Source organism: Urocampus carinirostris, chromosome 5, assembly GCF_059441175.1.
Source record: "Urocampus carinirostris isolate Australia breed hairy pipefish chromosome 5, RoL_Ucar_1.0, whole genome shotgun sequence".
NCBI classification, from domain to species: domain Eukaryota; kingdom Metazoa; phylum Chordata; class Actinopteri; order Syngnathiformes; family Syngnathidae; genus Urocampus; species Urocampus carinirostris.
The window spans coordinates 3,571,122-3,591,172 of NC_142353.1; the positions used below are offsets into that span (position 1 = coordinate 3,571,122).

At 38.5% G+C, this 20,051-nt stretch overlaps 1 protein-coding gene and 1 long non-coding RNA gene across 4 annotated transcripts in view; one reads left to right on the forward strand and one right to left on the reverse strand.

Moving 5' to 3' along the window:
• The window catches only part of npc1l1 (NPC1-like 1), a 30,600-nt gene that overhangs the window by 7,978 nt on the left and 2,571 nt on the right, over positions 1 to 20,051 (forward strand). For both annotated transcript variants that reach the window (XM_088335365.1, XM_088335367.1), the window contains exons 4-20: positions 73 to 366; positions 1,515 to 1,738; positions 2,696 to 2,796; positions 5,318 to 5,490; positions 5,560 to 5,688; positions 5,782 to 5,964; positions 6,687 to 6,801; positions 8,230 to 8,495; positions 8,575 to 8,664; positions 9,385 to 9,575; positions 11,054 to 11,181; positions 14,075 to 14,204; positions 15,294 to 15,349; positions 15,441 to 15,591; positions 17,566 to 17,797; positions 19,441 to 19,554; positions 19,633 to 19,795. In XM_088335365.1, the coding sequence (XP_088191491.1) occupies positions 73 to 366; positions 1,515 to 1,738; positions 2,696 to 2,796; positions 5,318 to 5,490; positions 5,560 to 5,688; positions 5,782 to 5,964; positions 6,687 to 6,801; positions 8,230 to 8,495; positions 8,575 to 8,664; positions 9,385 to 9,575; positions 11,054 to 11,181; positions 14,075 to 14,204; positions 15,294 to 15,349; positions 15,441 to 15,591; positions 17,566 to 17,797; positions 19,441 to 19,554; positions 19,633 to 19,795 (2,740 nt within the window). The remainder of the gene's footprint in view (positions 1 to 72; positions 367 to 1,514; positions 1,739 to 2,695; positions 2,797 to 5,317; positions 5,491 to 5,559; positions 5,689 to 5,781; positions 5,965 to 6,686; positions 6,802 to 8,229; positions 8,496 to 8,574; positions 8,665 to 9,384; positions 9,576 to 11,053; positions 11,182 to 14,074; positions 14,205 to 15,293; positions 15,350 to 15,440; positions 15,592 to 17,565; positions 17,798 to 19,440; positions 19,555 to 19,632; positions 19,796 to 20,051) is intronic.
• Positions 67 to 19,841, reverse strand: LOC148365001 (uncharacterized). 2 transcript variants are annotated; one of them, XR_015850460.1, is made up of 8 exons: positions 19,605 to 19,841; positions 17,828 to 17,897; positions 17,594 to 17,749; positions 17,150 to 17,183; positions 17,026 to 17,080; positions 11,061 to 11,169; positions 932 to 1,753; positions 67 to 385 (listed from the first exon to the last, which is right to left on the reverse strand). It is a non-coding gene; the product is annotated as an uncharacterized LOC148365001 (long non-coding RNA). The 2 variants fall into 2 exon arrangements; XR_015850461.1 differs by lacking the exons at positions 67 to 385; positions 932 to 1,753 and adding an exon at positions 7,627 to 8,406.

Consider the following 20,051-nt stretch of genomic DNA (forward strand, 5'->3'; position numbering starts at 1 on the left):
CACCTTCTGGTTCAGAAATGTAGATTTTTCCTTTATCTTCATTTTCTGACTTTTTTACTCCATCAATCCAAGGTGCTGTTGGTATCAGCCATGGTGGTGGCGGCATTTGCCGCCGGCCTGATACATATCGAGCTAACCACTGACCCGGTGGAGCTCTGGTCGTCTCCAAGCAGCCGAGCCCGTCAAGAGAAGGAGTTTCACGACAAGCATTTCGGGCCTTTCTTCAGGACCAACCAGCTGATTTTGACAGCGCCGGGCAGAGAAGGCTACCTTTATGACTCGCTGCTTTTCGGTCGGCAGAACTTTAGCGGCCTTGTCTCCAAGGAACTCGTCATCGAAATGTTGCTTCTCCAGAAAAAAATACAGGTATGCAGAAGCACCTATGCTGTTAGGCAGAATGAAGAAAAATCTACTAAATTCAAAGAGGAAACACCAGAGTCAAAAATAATCGGAACAAAACCCAACAATTTAATGAACAATTGAAAAAACACTAGACAACATTTAACATGAATTACAGAAAAAGAACACTTATTTGCTTTACGGTGTTAGATGAGATTCCTTAATTTTGTTGATATAGGATAACTAACCTTGTTTTACTTCTATCTTGATTTAATGACCATTAGTCTCTAATTTTACGGTTGATTAACCCATATTAGTTGCAAAATGTACTTTTTGCGTATCGGTAATATTTTAGAATCAACCAAATTCTGTTTTTGTGTCAGAGATCAAAGTCACACATTAATACACTTCAAATGTAAATGGCAATTCAAATATATGACATGAAAGTTCATCAAATTAGTAAAGAAAATTCAATTCCAATGTTTTCAAATTCAGGGAATTACAAATCCATGGGTATGTGCTATGAGCACATGTTCATTCTCAAAGTTCAGCAGTCTACAAGTCAAGGGCAAAGGAATAATCCACTCCTTACCGCAACCTTAATGTGAAACTCTATGATGAATCAGATCCTTCTTGGATTCTGGTCTGATATAGCTTGCCACTAGAATTCCCCAAGATTTTTAATCGTCCAAAGAAAGGAGGAATTTCCCGGGAAGAAAAGACTTCGGGCCAAAATTCGTTTAGTTTGGGTTTTTTGTCCTTTGTAAACAAAGATAGATTTTTCTTTTCCAATTCCACGCAATTAGTTGCTGACATTTGCTATAACAATCGGAGGTTCTGCCTGTCGTCTACGCTGGCATGTGTGTTCTGCCCACAGAAAGCAATGACAAATGAGGTGCTGTCTGTTCTTGCTATGTCCATGATGTTTTTTTTTTAAATAAAACTTTATTGAAACAGGGAATAACAAATGATTGTTCGCTAATTTAAATCTTTTATTTCATTTGATAATTTAGTTATAAGACGAGACATTTACTACAGTACGTTTTTCCATCAAATCGAATACAATACTTTATTTCAATACAAAATTCTCCTTTTATGCATTTCCAACTTGCTTTTTAACAGGGGTTACAGTGGGTCAAATCCTTATTCTGTGCTGACTATTAAATATTTCCTAGAATATTGAGTTCTGGTCGGAGGACCTGAATCGCACAGCCAGTCTGAAGGACGTGTGTTTTGCGCCGCTGAACCCAAACAACTCCACCTTGACCGACTGCGCGGTCAACAGTCTGCCGCAATACTTCCAGAACAGTTTGGAAAACATCAATGCCAAAGTTAACATGACTGAGCTCGGCGAGACCAAAGAAGTGGACTGGCGGGATCACCTCATTTACTGCCTCAAGTAAGCGCCCACACTCTAGAAAATAGACCAAAAATTGGTTAACATTTTATAAAACAGGGGTCTCAAACTCGCCGCCCCTAGGATGATAGTTTGAGGTCCCCACATTATTATTGAAGTTAAAGCGACAGTGTGTATTATTTTCCCACAAAATGTCGCTGTATTCCGTCATGCCACCGAAAACGAGTGCTAAAAGCACTAAGGAAAAAGACAAAATACGGAGGATTAAAGTGACCAAATTGCACCTTGTTACTTTTGAAAAGAAGAGGAATAAGAAAATGAATCAAGAAAAATGGTATGAAAAAAGGACAAAGGGAAGAAAAGATAAAAAAAGAAATAGTAATACTCTAGAAAAAATAAAAATGAAAAAAATCAAATGGAGAAAAAAAAATGTAAATAAAAAGTGAGGAAAATATATTTTTTCCCCCCGTTTTTGTCTATTTTCATATTAATTTCTTCCTTTCCTTTTTTTAAATTCCTGTTTTCCTTTTTTGGCTTTTTTTTTCTTCTTCTTCTTCTTCTTCTTCTTATTCTTCTTATTCTTCTTCTTCTTCTTCTTCTTCTTCTTCTTCTTATTCTTATTCTTACTCTTCGTATTCTTATTCTTCTTATTCTTATTCTTATTCTTATTCTTATTCTTACTCTTCGTATTCTTATTCTTCTTATTCTTATTCTTATTCTTATTATCCTTCCCTATTTTTTTATTTCTTTAAAAAAATGTTTTTTTGCTCACATTCAGTCTTCGTTGTTTGTAGGCTTACTTGGACACATTACAGCGACATCTAGTGGACAAATATAAATCACCATCCCTTTAAGAACAGCAAAATGTTTTTATCCGCACCATATTTGTGGAAACCCCCATTTGGCCCATCCTCAACTGGATCCTAACTTCAGCAGCCCCCAACTCAATTGAGTTTCAGACCCCTGCTCTAAAAGACGTTTGTCCGTTCTTTTGTCCAGCTCGCCATTGTCTTTCAAGGACATCACTGATTTAGGACTAAGCTGTATGGCTGACTATGGTGCACCCGTCTTTCCCTTCCTGGCAGTTGGTGGCTACAAGGGTGAGTCTTCAAGTGGAGCTTAAAAGTTGTTCAATTTGGAGGGGAATGTTTTGTTAAATCTTAAAAATACTAAAACTTGTAAGCCACGTTCACGTATCATTTAACCACCAGTGTTGTAGTGGCACAACTTCCTGTGGTGTGTCTTGGGTAAGTACAGCCTGGCTCTTTTATGAATAGGGGGTTGCTCCCCCACATGAAACAAATAGTACTGGTTCCCCATGGTTACCAGTAGCAGGAGAAGCCTCCTGATCAGACTCCGACACTGCACTTTTATCATCAGGTAGCTGTTCTTTTTCTGTGTCAAGTGCCATCCCGCTTTTCAGAGATGAGCTGGATCATGTCATTGATGGACAGCGGCGTGTGTGCATCAATAATAATACAGGATCGTAAATCACTGGGGAAAACTGTTTTGTTCCAACATTTAGAGAAGGCCAACTTTGTTCATGTACATATTCACATCATACAATATGCATTACATCACTTCTTCATACTATTCTTAATTTTGTGCCGATGACGTTATGTCCTTTGCTTTTGTAACATACTTTATTTATTTGTGGCTTTATTTAGACACCGTCCCAAAAAAACCCCAACATCAATCATTATATTACAAGAGAAAACGATAAACCATTTTCCCACAAAGAGCTGTACAATATGATAATGCAATACTTAAACATGTGACTAAAGGGAGTAGTCTGAGGTCGAATTTTTTTATGTGCACAATCCTTTCCCATTTTTTTATTGCTGAAAAGGGAACTTTACCCAGAACTTTCCGCAGCTATCAAAGGCTCAAAGACTCTCCGTCCTGTAAAGGACTTTTCGTTCCGTATATTTTTGTGTATATTAAAATTGACATTGGCTTGTTTTATACAAATACAACACATTTTTTTTGTATGTTTGAAACTAATAACCTATATTTTAGCATAAAATGTAGTTTTTGATATTTTAAACGAAAAGGTCAATTCTACTAAAAGTGAATGGCATTTTTGTAAATTTCGTAGGTCACTTTAAACACAGCAAAAAAAACAACTATTGTACTCCCAGTAGCAAGATAATTAGGCTCATATTAGTATCATCAGTAAATCAAGTGAAAATATTGTATATTATCAAAAAGAAAATGTTAAAGGGCATTTTGTAATATTTAGCGCCTCCTAGTGCCTTCATTCATAAAAAAAACAAAAAAAAAAACAAAAACAAAAGATATTGATTGGAATAATAAGCATAATCTTCCTTGTGCTTTGGAGCACCCATTTTCAGTAGCACTTCACAATACAGTGACATATTCTGGTCAAATAACACACAGTGTTCTTTTAAAAAGAGAATAGATTTTGGGGAGGGTTTAAAACAAAATGACCCAATTGTATTTGTTAAAAACAAATTACACAAATTATTTTGGGGCTGGATTTAAAGAAAACCATTTTGGTTTCATGTGTGGTTTGTTTGTGCAAAAAGCTTGTGAAAAAAGTTGGATCACATGAACCCAGTGGTTTTCAAATAGTGGGGCGGACCCCCATGGGGTGCGCGGGCACGTTTGACGTTTTTTTCTTTAAACTTTGCAAAGAATTAAGTACAATAGCAGCTCCACTACACTAAGGAGCAGTGGTGCTCTTATTGGCATTGTTTTGTTTACACTTAACCTCCATGTGGTGTATACAGCACAGAGTATAAGCATTGAGTATGAAGTGTGGGTACGAAGAAGAGCAGACCCTCAAGTGATTCCCTGAAAAAGAATCAACCCGAAAGAGGGGAAAGACTTCTTGGGGGGGAAACGAGAGGATTTCTTCTTCTGAGGGGGGCGTGGCAAGAAAATAATTGAGCAGCATGAACCCAAGTGAACATTACTTCACCCAAATTGTGTTACTTTTGACCAATAGTCTTTGTCATTAAGCTTATAATATGTAATGTTGGCAGAGTAGGAAATACATTTGTACCAAAAAAAAAATGTCACCATTTTATGAGATGATGGCAGTAGCCCTTTAGCCATCTTTCCCTTGGGTTTTTGTTATCATTTTAGCCCACCCCACTTCCGACATGGCGATTGTAAATAAAAAAAGAAAAGTTGACGGTAAGGGCCACCACATCCTGTACAAGTGGAAATTCGGGCATTTTTTCATCAAAAGCCGAAACAACTGTTTCTGCCTAATTTGTCAAGACACTGGCTGTTTTCAAAGAATAGAACATCAATAGGCACAGCCAAACTAAACATGCTGACTACAAAAAGCTAAATGAAAACGAACACTGTGAAAAGGTGAAGCAACTGGAATCTGTTTTTTACGGAACATCAGCGCTTTTTCACTAGACACTGCAAGTAAAAGGAAAATGCTACAAAGGCGAGCCACAAGGTTGCAATGCTGATCTCCAAGCACAAAACCTTTCACAGAGGGTGTATTTATTAAACATCGTCATAGAATGCCAGGCTGAATAGTCGCCCCTCACACATTTTCACCTTACCAAATCTGGCACGATTTCTGAAAGGTTTGGACACCCTTTGTCGAAGTGTGAATTGTAACCTGTTTTGCCTCAGGTGACGAGTACACCAACGCGGAGGCCCTCATTTTGACTTTCTCTCTCAACAACTATCCGCGGAACAACGTCAAGTACAAAGTGGCTATGCAGTGGGAGAAAGAGTATCTGAAAATCGTTCAAGACTACCAGAAAAACCCAAACAACAACTTCACATTTGCATACATGGCAGAGGTGTGCTCAAAATCTTGTGGCTCAACGGCTTGTGAATTAATTTAGTCCAAATTTTCATTTTTTCCCCAGAGGTCTTTGGAGGATGAGATTAATCGGACAACCGCAGAGGACATCCCCATCTTCATGATCAGTTACGCTGTCATCTTTGTTTATATCGCTGTGGCTTTGGGGGAATATTCTTCATGGAGACGCATCCTGGTAAGACTTCAACATGGCATTGCTGATGATTACTGCTAACGGAGATTTCAGAGCAATTTGCCCATCATTTTCATTTTTACATGCTTGCCAAAGGTGGACTCCAAGTTTCTTGTGGGTCTGGGTGGGATTTTGGTGGTGGCCTGGTCTGTGCTGGCCTCCATGGGCTTCTATTCGTGGATAGGAGTTCCGTCCTCGTTGGTCATCTTACAGGTGGTGCCCTTCCTGGTGCTTGCTGTGGGAGCCGACAACATCTTCATCTTTGTTCTGGAGTATCAGGTATTTGTTTGCCTTGGTCATATTTCTGTTACCGTAAATTCTGGACTTCAAGCCGCTACTTTTTTCCTATATTTGAAACATTGTGGCTTTAAATACAGTGCAGATTGTTCCTTTTTTTCTCACTGCAATATCTTTCTGGGTTAATAGCCTAGTAATACTTAAGAAAACGAAGAGCATACAAATATGCATACAAATCACCGTGGGGACATCTGCAAGCATTTCTTTGAGAAATGGGGGGTTTTACCGTAGGTACTTTATTCAATGTTTTCAACATACTTATAATATTTTGACGTTTGCACCCACAAATCAACTCCTGTATCTATACATCCAAATTCAACAGCAGTAAAGGTTATCAAAAAAGCCACGCTTCTTTTCGTATCATCACCGTCATTGTTAGGTCGCTGGAGTTTCTTTGATCTTCGAGGAACGATGACAAGCAAACGCAATTTGGTCCATTACCGCAGCGGCCTCCAATGACAAAAAAAGAGTTTGCGTGACTCAGCTCTCATTCTCGTTTTCTTTTTGGGCAATAGTAAATATGGACTCACTTTTCGCCATCTCAAATGACACATGACCTAGGCCTGCGGCTTAAAATTCGGTGAGGCTTGTACTAAGACAAAATTGAGTTTTGTCTTCAACTATGTGCGCTCTGTTGTCCAGAATTTACGGTATGCGTTATTTTTTAAAGTGCATTTATTCTTTTTAAAACTTTTTTAATTCAGAGAGACATGCGGAAACATGGAGAGACAAGAGAACAGCAGATTGGTCGTGTGCTTGGAAGTGTTGCTCCCAGCATGCTCTTGTGCAGTATCTCTGAGTCTGTCTGCTTCTTTTTAGGTAAGGACCATTACAAACATTTCTCAAAAACAAATATTGCAGAAAAAGATCAGGTTCATAAAAACAGAAACGTTCCCTTGACACCAGCAAAGAAAGATACATTCAGAGGCTGTCAATTTTTTTCCTGAAGACTGCAGCTTCTCTTTATAAAGGGTTACTGCCAGAAACCGAAACTGAACTGCAAGAAAGGTCAGGGCTATTTGTACTCATCATAAGCACTTGTAGAGCATGCTTGATGCAGAAAAATATTTTAACATTGGTATTTCAAACTCTGTCGTGCATCGTAAATTGTCAATGCCTTTTTTGCTATACATGGTGCAAAAAATACCCAATTGGCAGATTTTTTTCCCTTCTTTTTGGGTATCATAATATTATTAATATTGTGTTTATCCAGTGCTGGAGGAGTGGGGGAGTGCTGGAGAGTGCTTATCTCCGCAGATTTATTTTTGTTTGTTTTTGTAAGTGCAGCATAAAAACGGTATAAGTACAAAGAGGCCTGTAGTCTGTAATAGTATGTGCTGCTCTTTGAGACTTATTTAAGGGCTATACAAATAAACATGACTTGAGTTGATATTTCATAACTTGTTTTTTTATGAAGCTTTTTAAGATTCCACAGCAAAAAAAGAGAAATGTAAATAAATGTAGTCACAAAAATGTTTTCTATTTTTTTTATTTTTATTAAATAACTATAAATATAATTAAATTCAAACTTCAAAGGGACAGCGTGTATTATTTTGTGTCTCCTGGCAGTAAAAAAATAATTCATTAAATAAAAAACTAAATTAGTTTAAATTGTAAGCAAAATATTTTTGGAATACTCGTAGGTCAAGAAATTTGTGCATATTCGGCATAACATAGGCCTCATTAAGAGGGAGCTGACAACAATGTCTACCATCTTTCTGCTGCGGGTACCCAAATACCTCTAAAAGGCTGGCCAAAAAAACTAAAAGAAACAGTGTGAATTTTAGTCACTTTGAGTCTCAGTAGTTGGTATTCTTCCTTGTGCTGTTTATCATCATTTTCTGTTGCACTACACAGTACACTGACATCTGGTGGTCAATTAATACACACTGTCCCTTTAAAAGTATGAATAATAAATATAAATAGTCCAACAAGACAACTAAAATACCTTCCATTACAAAATATTTTGAAAAGAAGTCAGCAGTGAAAATAAGTGTAAACACAATTGACTCCATTTGAAGTATGTAATCTTACAATTAACCAACAACATTATTATTGCGCTAGCTAGAATGCTAAGAACAGTATCGATCCCAGGACGGTGTCATTAATTTGATCCAAGTACTTGCTCAGTATTGATAATATCAAAATTTGGACCGATCTGTCCACCCAAATGATTAAATTCTTCCATGCTTCCATTCGTTTAAGCCAGTCCACCTAATTTTGCAGCATTTTCTGATTCTCTGCAAGGGGCCCTGTCCACTATGCCGGCAGTGAAGACCTTCGCCTTGTATGCCGCCCTGGCCGTACTCATGGACTTTGCCCTCCAGATGACGGCCTTCGTGGCACTTTTATCACTGGACGCCCAGCGTCAGGACAAAAACCGCTGTGAGCTGTTCTGCTGCGTTACCGTAGCGACCAAGAAATCTGAAAAACCCAATGAAGGCTTTCTGTTGCCACTTATGAGGAACTATTACGCCCCCGTTTTGCTAAACCGTTACGTGAGATTGATTGTGGTACGAACCCTCAAGATCATATTTTTTCGTTGTAAGTTCATTATGTCGAAACAGTATTTTACTCTGAGATTCTTTCCAGATCTTAGTGTTCCTCTTCATGTTCAGTGGCTCTGTGTACCTCATGTTCAATGTCACAGTGGGTCTGGATCAAGAATTGGCTATGCCCAAGGTCAGTGCAATCCAGTACAGTCGTGCCTCTTTTACGAGCACCTCTAAATGCGAGAATTTCGGTAGTTTTATTTGCCACCGAAATGTTGCTTGCTGTACAAAAGAAAATCCAGGTCACGAGCAGTCCCAGAGGCTACCTCTTGAGACCACTCACCCCTTGTAAACGATTACAGGCGGCATACACTCATCCAGTTTGCACATGCAAACCACTATAAGCAAAATAAGTTGTTCTGTAAAATGTAAATGTTGTGTATTCATTCAATTTAATGTACAGTACGTGCTTACGTGGCATCAACAGTCTCCTGAGCTCATGCCTGTCAACCTCTGGCAAATGCTCCCCTTATTAATGATTGCAAATCCTCCTTATTAAGTGATAATGCTCTTTACAAACACAACACGGCGCCTATTTACTCCAAGCAACTATATACAATACTGCATTAATAGCAGTAATCTACGATGAGGTCGTATGCTACCAGTGAGCGAGACAATCCAGATTAGAGCCGAAATGGGCAAGACAAGATGAGTCTTTTTCGGTCAAAATTATTTTCCTTTCCCATTTAGAAAATTGTTGTACACTGTAGAAAATTTGAAATCATTTAAATAAATAAAAAAAAAAAAAAAAAAAAAAACTTATAAAATTGAGCTCGTATAAAGAGGTACCACTGTATTGTAGTTTTTCCCTGCTTTGGATGCCTCATAAATGTCTTTGCTTTCATTGCAGGGTTCATACATGCTGACTTATTTCCAGTATTTATACAAGTATCTAGAAGTGGGAGTCCCAGTTTATTTTGTAACAAAACGAGGCTTCAATTTTAACACTGAAGAGGGCATGAATGCCATATGTTCCAGCGTGGGCTGCGACCAGTTCTCAATGACTCAGAAGATTCAGTACGCCGCGAATCACCCCGAACTGTGAGTTGCCGTTCACAGTCAATAGGGTCCATGAATGCAACACGCTGCGAAGTAGATGTTTGCATGCCTTGAGTGATATTCTTTCACCTGACACATCCTTGAACCTGCTGATATCATGGTAGCGCCTTTGCGTCCTCACAATCTGATCTGATAGCCAAAATGTCCGTTACGTGATCCGTTCTGCGGCTGATAAAGGTCACCTGTCACTGTCTTAGGTCTATTTTATAGCATATTTTTTATGTTTAGGAAATATTTGGACTAAGATCAGAATATCCCCGGTAAACGAGTTTTGTAAGGCCTCAGAAATCAAAATGTGCTCTTGATACGACTGCTAATAGTCAGATACAAAACTGGAGTACTTGTTACTGTATATATTTTTTTAGAATTGGAATTGTCTTTATCATCATTGTTCACAAGGTAGTTGGCGTTTTTTACAACAAGATTAGACGTGGCACTCCAGGATAAACGCATAATAAAGACTCAAAGAGAAAAAAAATGATAAAAGAATGTCAGAATAAATAGGCAAAATTATTTACAAGGTAGTACTTGGAGCTTCTAAGTACATCGTAATAATACTGCAATGAAATATAGTGCAATAACATTTCACAACAAAATAAATCCAATTTTTTCTACACGATATCCATTTTCAATACAGGCAAAATATTTTTCACAGTTTTGTGCGCTTGTTTAGGGCAGTAATGGCTTCGGAAAAAAATGGTCTCTAAGCCTGTTAGTCCATGTTTTAGCGCCTACTAAAGGGCAACAGCTCAAAGACATGGTCTGGAAGGGAGAGAGGAGTCTTTTTTTTAATAATGTTGGCTCTTTTACAGTATTGCAAGCATGTCCACTAGATTGTGCAGAGAGCAACCAATAATTTTCTGGATAGTGTTGATAACTATGTTTTTAAAATTGAGTTCACCGTTCACTTTAGTGCATGCTCATTTCTTTCAGCTGTTATTTTTTCTTCTTTAGTGCCACAATGAACCTTAGTCTTGTAATACAGAAACGAATTATACACGTTAATTGGACATCTTGCTGAACGAGCCTTACGGGAACTGGTTAATTTTTCTCCCGCATTTTTATTTTGCCTTTATGGTGAAAACGACACAGTAGTATCTATCGACGTATAGTGTAAGCCCTGGCTTCTGGCGCGCATCATATGAACACAACGTGTGAGCACACGAGACATAGGTGTGGGTGTGACATAAATGAAATCGATTTTTATTTCATGTAAAATTTAATGCGGCATGGTCTATTGGCGTAATAATGTTGCTCAGGCTTTGCGCCTTCCACTCGGGTTATTCCCAAATGCCCTCTATACTGGGATTACTCTTGTCATTAGTCATGAAAATGAATAATCCTGATGGGTCCAAAAAACCCGAATTTCGATCACAATCCGAATATTCCCTGCATATAAACGCACCATGCAGTGACCTAGACTTGAGTAAATGTATTCTATGTCATTGTGTGTCCTGTAGATCTTACATTGGCATCCCTGCAAACTCCTGGGTAGATGATTTCATTGATTGGCTGAACCCGGGATCCAGATGTTGTCGACTTTACAGCATTGGTCCAAATACAGGAAAGTTCTGTTCTGCGGACAAATGTAAGTACCGGTACTGCTGTTAATACCATTGTGTAAAAGCAGGGGTGGGTAAACCTTTTGTTTGGCGGCTGCATTGGGCTAAAAAAAATGGCAGAAGGGCCAAGAGAAAAAAAAGATTCATTCAATTTTTTTGTATCTACCAAAGCAGTTTTTAATCCGATACCTTGGCAATACACGAAAAAAAAAGATAATGTAGGTCAGGGGTTTCCAACCTTTTTTCAAGAGAAGAGAGCTACTTTTTGTTAGTAATTAGCGCAAAGGGCACCCAGTTTGAGATGAATTTCTAGAATAACAACTTAGCTGGATGGCTTGCTAAACAGATAAAAAAGTAGTTTAAAAGTTAGCTGGAAAGCTAAACGGGTACATAAAAACTAAAAGCGAAATACATATTTAGCTAAATGAGTAAAAAGCCATCTAAAAAGCCAGATAGAAAACTAAAACAAAACTAGATGGCTTGCAAGAAGCTCGCTATATAGTTTGCTAAATTGCTAGAGAAGTAGGAAGATATCTAGCTACAAAGCTAACAGGTTAACTAGATAGCTGGCTAAAATAGCAAAAAGCTTTCTGGACAGATGGATAGAAAGCTAAAAACAAAGCTAGATAGATGGGTAGAAAGAAGACCGAAATTCAGCTTGACAACTAGCAAACAAGGTCAAGCAATAACTAAATAACTAGCAAAAAATGTAAAAAGCTAGGTAGATTGCTTGCTAAAAGCCTAAAAAGCTAGCCAAATACAGTGCTAAATAGCTAAAAAGCTAGCTTGATAGCTTACTAAATGGCTAAAAAAGTATAACGATAGCTAGTTAAAAAATGCACATTTTTTGCTCATTTGCTTTATAAAACTCATAAATTGAATTTTTTTTGTTATATTTTATGTAAAGTAATAAAAAGATGAATACATAAACATGTTTAATACACAGATTCTCATTCTACTCTCTTAACTAATTTCTTAAAATAATTATCAATAGTTGAAAATATTTTTTTTGGTCCATGAAGCACATGAATCTCAACTTATTTTTCAAATTTCTAAAATAACAACTTATCATGATATTACTACGTTTTTACTACGTTATTACCATGTTAATTATTAAAAATAGGGTTAAATAGAATTAGTCAACCAATACTTTTTTTTTATTATTTTAAGATCTCAATGACCAAGCACGGTTCCCTGGGCACCTGAACTGTTTTATCTGTAAATAGAGCGCTTGATTAAATTGGGTTTAAAACACTGTACAGGGATCCCTTAACTGCTTGACTCCAAAGTGTTTCATACTAGGCATCCGTTTCATACTCAGAGGCCAATCAATTGCACTCACACTACCACTGGGCAGCAAAGGTGCTTGGGTTCGGTACAATGATCATCTTGTGTCTTTCTAGGGTAGGGGATTGTTCCCCCACATGAAAGCCTCAGAATTAAAGCAAAGTAATACATTATTTTCCCTTTTTAAACTATATTCAGCCCGAGTTTCGGCCGAGTTCGGACATAAAATGTCAATCATTGTGTCGGGCCGGGCTTCTCTCCCTTCGTGTAAGATCTGTACAGCATGCATATCCAAGTAATTATTTGGATGACTACTTTTGACCTCTACTTGAGTTACATTATTTGAAGTAACTGTACTTTTACCTGGGTAACACTGTGCCGAAGTTTGCTCTTCGGCGCTGCATGTCGGCACTGCATTTCCGCGCTGTGCATACTTCAGCCGAAGCACACATTTCAGCTTTACAACGCCCATTTCGGTGACGGAAACGCGCGTCGCAGAAGTGAGGCTTCAGGTTTACTTGGAGCCCGACCCCTCAAATCAAGTTCAACGATTGGGCTCAGGCTAGTTCAGACTTTTATACATGCGGGCCTGGTCGTGGCGGGCTGGATTTTTTTACCTCTAATATACAGTATTACCTTGTTTTTCCCCAGGGTTGTATTCCCAAAAAGTCCTGCAGTAGTCAACCACAAAGTTGAAACTTTTTTTATTGGATATGTGTAACATTTAATATACCGACTGTAACAAAATAACAACTTTAGACCTACAAATCTACAACACAAAACACAGATTTGGAGTTGAAACTATGTTTTACAATAATACAAATAAACAGCAGGACTTCTCCTTTCATTGTAAGAACGCGATGAAGAGAACAGACGCTTAGCTGAAAGCTAACATCAGGCATCCTCGTGTTGAGCTAGTTCTCTGTGACTATTAAGTCATTAAGTCACAAATGTAGAAGTTTACCATGAGTTGTAGCTCCAGGTCATCCGTTTTCTGTGTAATGGATCTGGCGTTGGTGAGCTACAGGTTCGGCAGGGGTGACTTGTGGGAGTTGTCACTTAGCCGCAGTAGTAGGCTGGACCTACAGCCCCGATATTGCTCTCCTGGACCCGATAACAATCCACGGAACCCCCGCTAGTAATCAGCATTTCTTTGCACGCCTGACTTTTCTCAGAGTCCGTTTTAATTGATATATTTCTTTTCAATATAATGAGCTATAAAAATAGGGTCACTGTGCTTCGCAGTTTGTTTTGGGTGGACACATTGATTTGTGTCCCCGTCCAGCTGTTTGACTAAAAGCACACACCAGCCAATTACAGTCGCGCACACACACACACACACACACACACACAAACCTCCACAGCCTGTCCGTGATAGCATTCGCTATGTGTTGTCCGCTGAACAACACAATTCACGATGAAAATCAGTGAATTATCAAAACCCCGGAAAGTAAACCGCGCTACAGCGAGGGATTACTGAGTTATTATCATATTACTTATGGCGGGCCGGATTACAAAGCCTGAAGGGCCGGACGTGGCCCCTGGGGGGTAGTGCGCCCATCGCCGGTGTAAAAGATCAGATATTTTCTTGTGTTACATCTAATAGACTGTTCTGCTTTCATTTCATGCTAGCTCCTTTTTTGTGCGGACGAAAGTGTGTAGCCAAACCCCCCAGCGGTGTCCTGCGGCCCACCATGGAACAATTCCACCGCTTCCTTCCAAACTTTTTGGGCAACAGGCCCGGCCTGCTTTGTCCCAAAGGGTGGGTGTGTCTTTTTCACAACATCACATATTCCGTATTTCACAACCATAAGGCGAACACATAGGTCTCAGATTTTCTTCAAATTGTGCGGCGCGCCCTATCGCAGAGCAGCGTACGTAGACCAGTTTGGCGGTCTCAGCGCCTGCAACCCAAGACTGGGAGATTCCAGGTTTGAGCCTTGGCCTAATCAAGAGTTACAACACTTTGGGGTGAAATCCAATGATTTTGTGGGATCGTTCTAGGGATCGACCGATATGTTTTTTGGGGGGGGCGATACAGATTATTACTATCAAGAGCAGGACAATACCAGATATTTAGAGCCAATATTCGTTTGCTGTAAAACCTTACCGTATTAAATTTTTCAAAATTAAAAACAAATCAAAGAAGAGTTGTTATAAATGTAAATAAAACTTAGCTCTCTGAAACCTTTTACAGTAAATAAATTACAACATTGACACAACTAACATGACTAATCTTAAATTAAAAAGTAACAGTAAAGGGGAAAAAATTGTATAAAGGTACATAAAAGCAGCAACTTGTATAAAGGTGCATAAAAACTTAAATAGTTCTCTGATTTTTTTACAATAAATAAATGAAAATATCAATACAACCCACTTAAATTGCGCTCATGTTACTGCTTTAGTGGCTCCGCCCCCAGTCGCTTATCCAATCATAAGGCGCGGGGCGGCTGCATCTGTGACTTAAATAATCGGCAATATCGGTGCAGATATTCGGCCCGCCTGATAATAAGTCGCCCCTTTAGATCGTTTACAATTGCAACTAAATGCGACTTGTATGCAATCTCTTAACTTTTATGCCTTCTCCCATGTGTAAGCGACAAGTTTCCCACAAGCGGAAGACGACACATGTATTTTTAAATACGCACACTTTTATGCTTGTTTGTATTGTTGTAACGCGGCCGTAAGTAGAGAGCACCCATGCCCTATAGTTTGGGTGCGCCCTGAGTAGTGTTAAATACAGAAACAGCTAGAGAGAATGGGCCTTTTCACACGGTGCGCCTTATGGTCGTGATAATATGGTACACAAATGTGTCACAACTTGATACCTGTCCATTATTTCCCCATATAGAGGTTTGGGAGCATACGACACAGCCGTGGTGAGAGATGAAAGCGGAGAAATTATCGGTGAGAAGTTTGATCAATGGCAAAAAAAAAAGGTTTCCAAAAAAAGAGATTTAGCATAAGCATAACAGCGATTTTCTGGTTGTGCATGCAGCCAGTCGCTTCATGGCTTACCACACGCCTTTGACCAACTCTCAGGAGTTCACTGCGGCTCTCGTGAGGGCCAGGGAGCTAGCCGACAGCATCACCAAGGACATGAAGAATATTAGTGGAACCTCACCTGATTTTGAAGTCTTCCCTTATACGTGAGAACACTTGATCTTCGCACCGTTTGGTGCAAAGAAGTGGATTATGTCAGGTTCAACTTCATGGTCAAAGCTTCCAAAAACGTGGTCCAGTACTAGTAGAAACACTATATTTGGATCTAATTCAATCAGTTTAAGTTAATGAATTGTTACGTTTGTTTTCAAGTGTACATGGACAAACTATACCTACACAATGGGTGTTTGTTAAGTTTATACTTTAGAAGACACTGAAAATAAGGAGAGAAGGTATCAATAGATTATGAACTTGCAAAGAGAACAGGAGAAGACCCCAACATCAGATAAGAAATCCCAACTTTTTCGGAAAACCCCTTCCCTGAGCCCTTTTTTAAAAATAAAATCTCTTGGGGTTAAAAAAAAAAAAGCAGATATGTCCAAAAGGGTGTAGTTGGCAATGATGTGAACAGTCAATAATAGTGAAACTAGCAAACAGTGCAAAATAATATTTACAATAAAGAACTGGCATCCTATGCAATTTCTTTTGAAGGTGTCCAATATTTAAAACAGAATAAACTTATCGATATTGATATGAAATTGATAGAAACAGGCTGATTGCAGAAAATAATATGAATTAAAATGCCACATTAAAACTATTGGGGGTACATTTGTTAGAAAGTCCTTGGAGACTTGTAAATGAAATAAACAATGATTGCGTGAACAATTGCAGGTATAGGTAATTATCAAATTATTCTGATTAATTTGCTAATTCAAAAATCAGCAATGTGAAAATGTATTTAAATGATTCATTTAAACTACTCAAAGCTGGTGGCAACTATTTTGCAAGTGATGAGACGCTGATTTGTTTCATTTGCAAGATGTCTTTACAGATAGTTGATATTTTTTTCGCACAATCTACTTATTTTGAAAAAAATGTAAAAAAAAATATTGTTTGAAAAAAAGTTTTTACGTGAACTTATTTGGGAGGGTTTACGCATTTTTCTAAAAGAGAACATGTAAAACGATTAAAAACATAACCGTCCAGAATGATTGCAAACTTTTCATTTTTGGGTATATCAAGCAGCTGTAATATAGCCGTGTTATTTAAGTCAAGGAATATGAAAGTGCAGCTTTGTTTATCTGTATACGATCTTCATTATCATGTGTTTGTAACAGTAGCGATTAGGAATAGGTACTGGAAAGTGGAAGGCTAAGAAAAAGTTCCATGCAATTTCAGAATTCATTGTGATTTTTCGGTATTTGTATCAATGTCTACGGTTAGAATATGGAAATGTGTCATTGTATATGTAGTCATCAGTGTATGACTTTGTTCCTCACTCTCATAACCTTTTAATGCATTTTGATAATCCCATCATTATTTTGATAACTATTTACTCAAACATTTCTTAATATATTCACTTGATGTTTTCATTCATCTATTTCGTCGTTATACAGTCTCTACATCGTTGCAAGTGATACCTGGTTTGCTGTGGGGGAGAGGCCTTGAGTCTAGCCCTGGATTTTATCAAAGCACCTGCAAACAACAAGATCCAGTTGCAGCAGGTCAAGGGTGAAGTTGGAATTTCGGGAATTTTCCACTCACCCAGGGTTTCGTTCTTTTCGAACCACGCCATTTCCTAAAAACAAAACAAAACAAAACCAGAGTTGAGCCATTTTGTCGACGCTTTGTGAAGGACACATCTCTGTTTGGTATTCACAAGCCAGAAATATATCCTTTTAATTTTTTTTTATTGTAGTCAAATCATATTTATTTGCATAGCTGTCAATCATAAAATGTCTCAAAGGGTTTCACTGGCCGCAATTACAACATCCCCTGATCTGAATCCTCTATGTGGGCAAGGAAAAACTCAGATGAGAGAAAAAAAAACAATCCTCATCTACCACTAAAAGCAAAATAATTGCCCTGGTATTGGTCTAAAAATAGGGCTATCATCTATATCCTTAGTTTGTGAACCGACAAGTTGAGTAAAAAAGGATACCTGTGTCCTCCCCCCACAGAGTGACCAACGTTTTCTACGAGCAGTACCTGACCATTGTCTCAGAGGGCCTCTTTAACATATCGCTGTGTCTTCTGCCGACATTCGTGGTGTGCTGTCTTCTTCTGGGCTTGGATTTGCGCTCGGGCCTGTTAAACCTTATCACCATCATCATGATCACAGTGGACACCGTTGGGGTGATGACACTGTGGGATATCCATTACAATGCAGTCGCTCTCATCAACCTGGTTACGGTATGCATTCACAGTTCACTGATCCCTTACCCACGTGGTTCGTCGGGACTCCACTTTCTGTGGTGTGTCTTAGGCAATTACAAAAAAACGAATTGAAAAGCTAGCGGGAAAAACAAAAGAAGAAGAAATAAAATAGATATTACAAAAGAAGAAAAAAAGCAGTAAAAATGACAGATCTGTTCAGAATATTACTACTAATAAAGTAATATTCTGTACAGAATAAATTGATACGTTTAAGAAAAAACTTTTATCCTAATAACTTATAATAACATTTGTTTATTATTTTGCCGTGAACTCACTCAAACTTATTTATACCAAGCAACTTCTAACTGGAATCCCACATGACACAACAAAATGTGTATTAAAAATATTGACTTTTCAGTGCAACAACAAATAAACTACAAAATACAAGAATAAACTGTACATTTTTAAAGCGCTAATCATGAAACACATTCCTGAGAAACACTGGAAACAGTGCCGAGCCAAAAAATAAATTGAAAGGTGCACCGTGCTGGGGGGGGGGCGTAATAATTGGTTTGTCCTACACCTAAAGTGCAGCAAAAGTAAACAGTCAACAATATAAAAGAATAACAATTGGCAGTAAACAATATGTGAGTTCAATAAATTACATCTAATTCAAATGGTTCTTTGTAGAGATGGGAATTCCGACACCTTTCAGAGAACCGAATTTTTTGGCTTGGCTCACTAAAAAGAGCTGGCTCCTTCTGCTACCAAATGGGTCTTTGGGTTGTTTTTGTTGTTTAATCCGTTACCATTTATTATGTATTATTATAAATGACTTAAAAAGGGAGAACATAAAGCAAAGTTAACACTTAAAAGTTAACACTGGAAAACCCAGGAAACATAAAATTTAGAAAGCTACAAAGAAAAAGATAAAATACTAAATAATAATTTTAACTTTTTTTTAACACTCAATAGAAAAAGTATTTCGACCAATCACAAGAGAAAAATAGGGTCTTAAAGGCTCTCGATTGGTGGCTAGCCGGTTCCCACTTCCAAGAGCTGGCTCACGAAGCCGTTTTGTTCACAAATGACACGTGTCGGTTGCATTTACCAACTTGCCTTTTTTTTCGGAGCTTTAGATAGTGTATTCATATTCGCTATCTAACTTTATGGTAGTTACTGTTAAGGATATGATAGAGTGTGCAGTTTTCTCATGCGTGAGAAGATAAGCAGGACATTTTGGTTCAGCCTTTAGGAATATTTATTCTTAACAGCAAGCAAACAAGATCACGGCTTCATCCAATCCAACATGGCAATCAACACTCAGCAAAACGAAATATAGTGCGTGCGTAATGACGTCACTCAATAGAAAACGTCTTACCGCAATTTCACGAGTACGAGCGCTATGAAATTGACAAATCTTAACAGTTACATTATCCCAAAATATGTGACGTAAACAACTCAGAGTTGGTGTTCTGCAGCCAAAGTAACGCACCACTTTTGACCGTCCTCAACAATAACAGCGTTGTAACGGCGGACGGAATAAAGTAATAAGTTAGATGACCCCGTTGCTGGAAATATGACGGCGTGACGCAACAGCGTTATTTTATAAAGGCATTGTTCTTGACACTGGTTATCGATTCATTTTGGTCATTTCTTGATTTCTGCTTTTTCTGCAGGCGGTGGGCATTTCTGTGGAGTTTGTGTCCCACATGACCAGGTCATTTGCTCTCAGCACAAAGGCCTCGCGTGTGGAACGAGCAAAAGAGGCGACCGCCAACATGGGCAGTGCGGTAAGCTGCTTACACATTTGACATGAAGACATTCGTGATTGCATCCTTACCTGAAAGGGCTTGCTTTGAATACCAAAGGTGTTTGCTGGTGTTGCAATGACAAACCTGCCCGGCATCCTTGTTTTGGCTTTTGCCAAGGCTCAGCTCATCCAGATCTTCTTTTTCCGCCTCAACTTGGTCATCACACTGCTGGGGATGGCTCATGGACTAATCTTCCTTCCTGTAGTGCTGAGTTATTTTGGTATATGTCGTTTGTTGCCTTTTCTTCTAGACTAATCAAAATAAAGTTCAACACATCCATACCTGCGACAACATTCGCAATATTTGAGTGCACTGAGGCGGCGCAACTTCTGGGGAAAACAATGATGCATTCTTGTTTTTTCGGCCATAAGTCGCTCTGCAGTAGAAGTCGCACCTATAAAAGATGCATTGTAGGAGACATTCAGAGATTGCCCTGGATGAATTGAGAACAAATACCCCAAATCAGTAACTTAGGT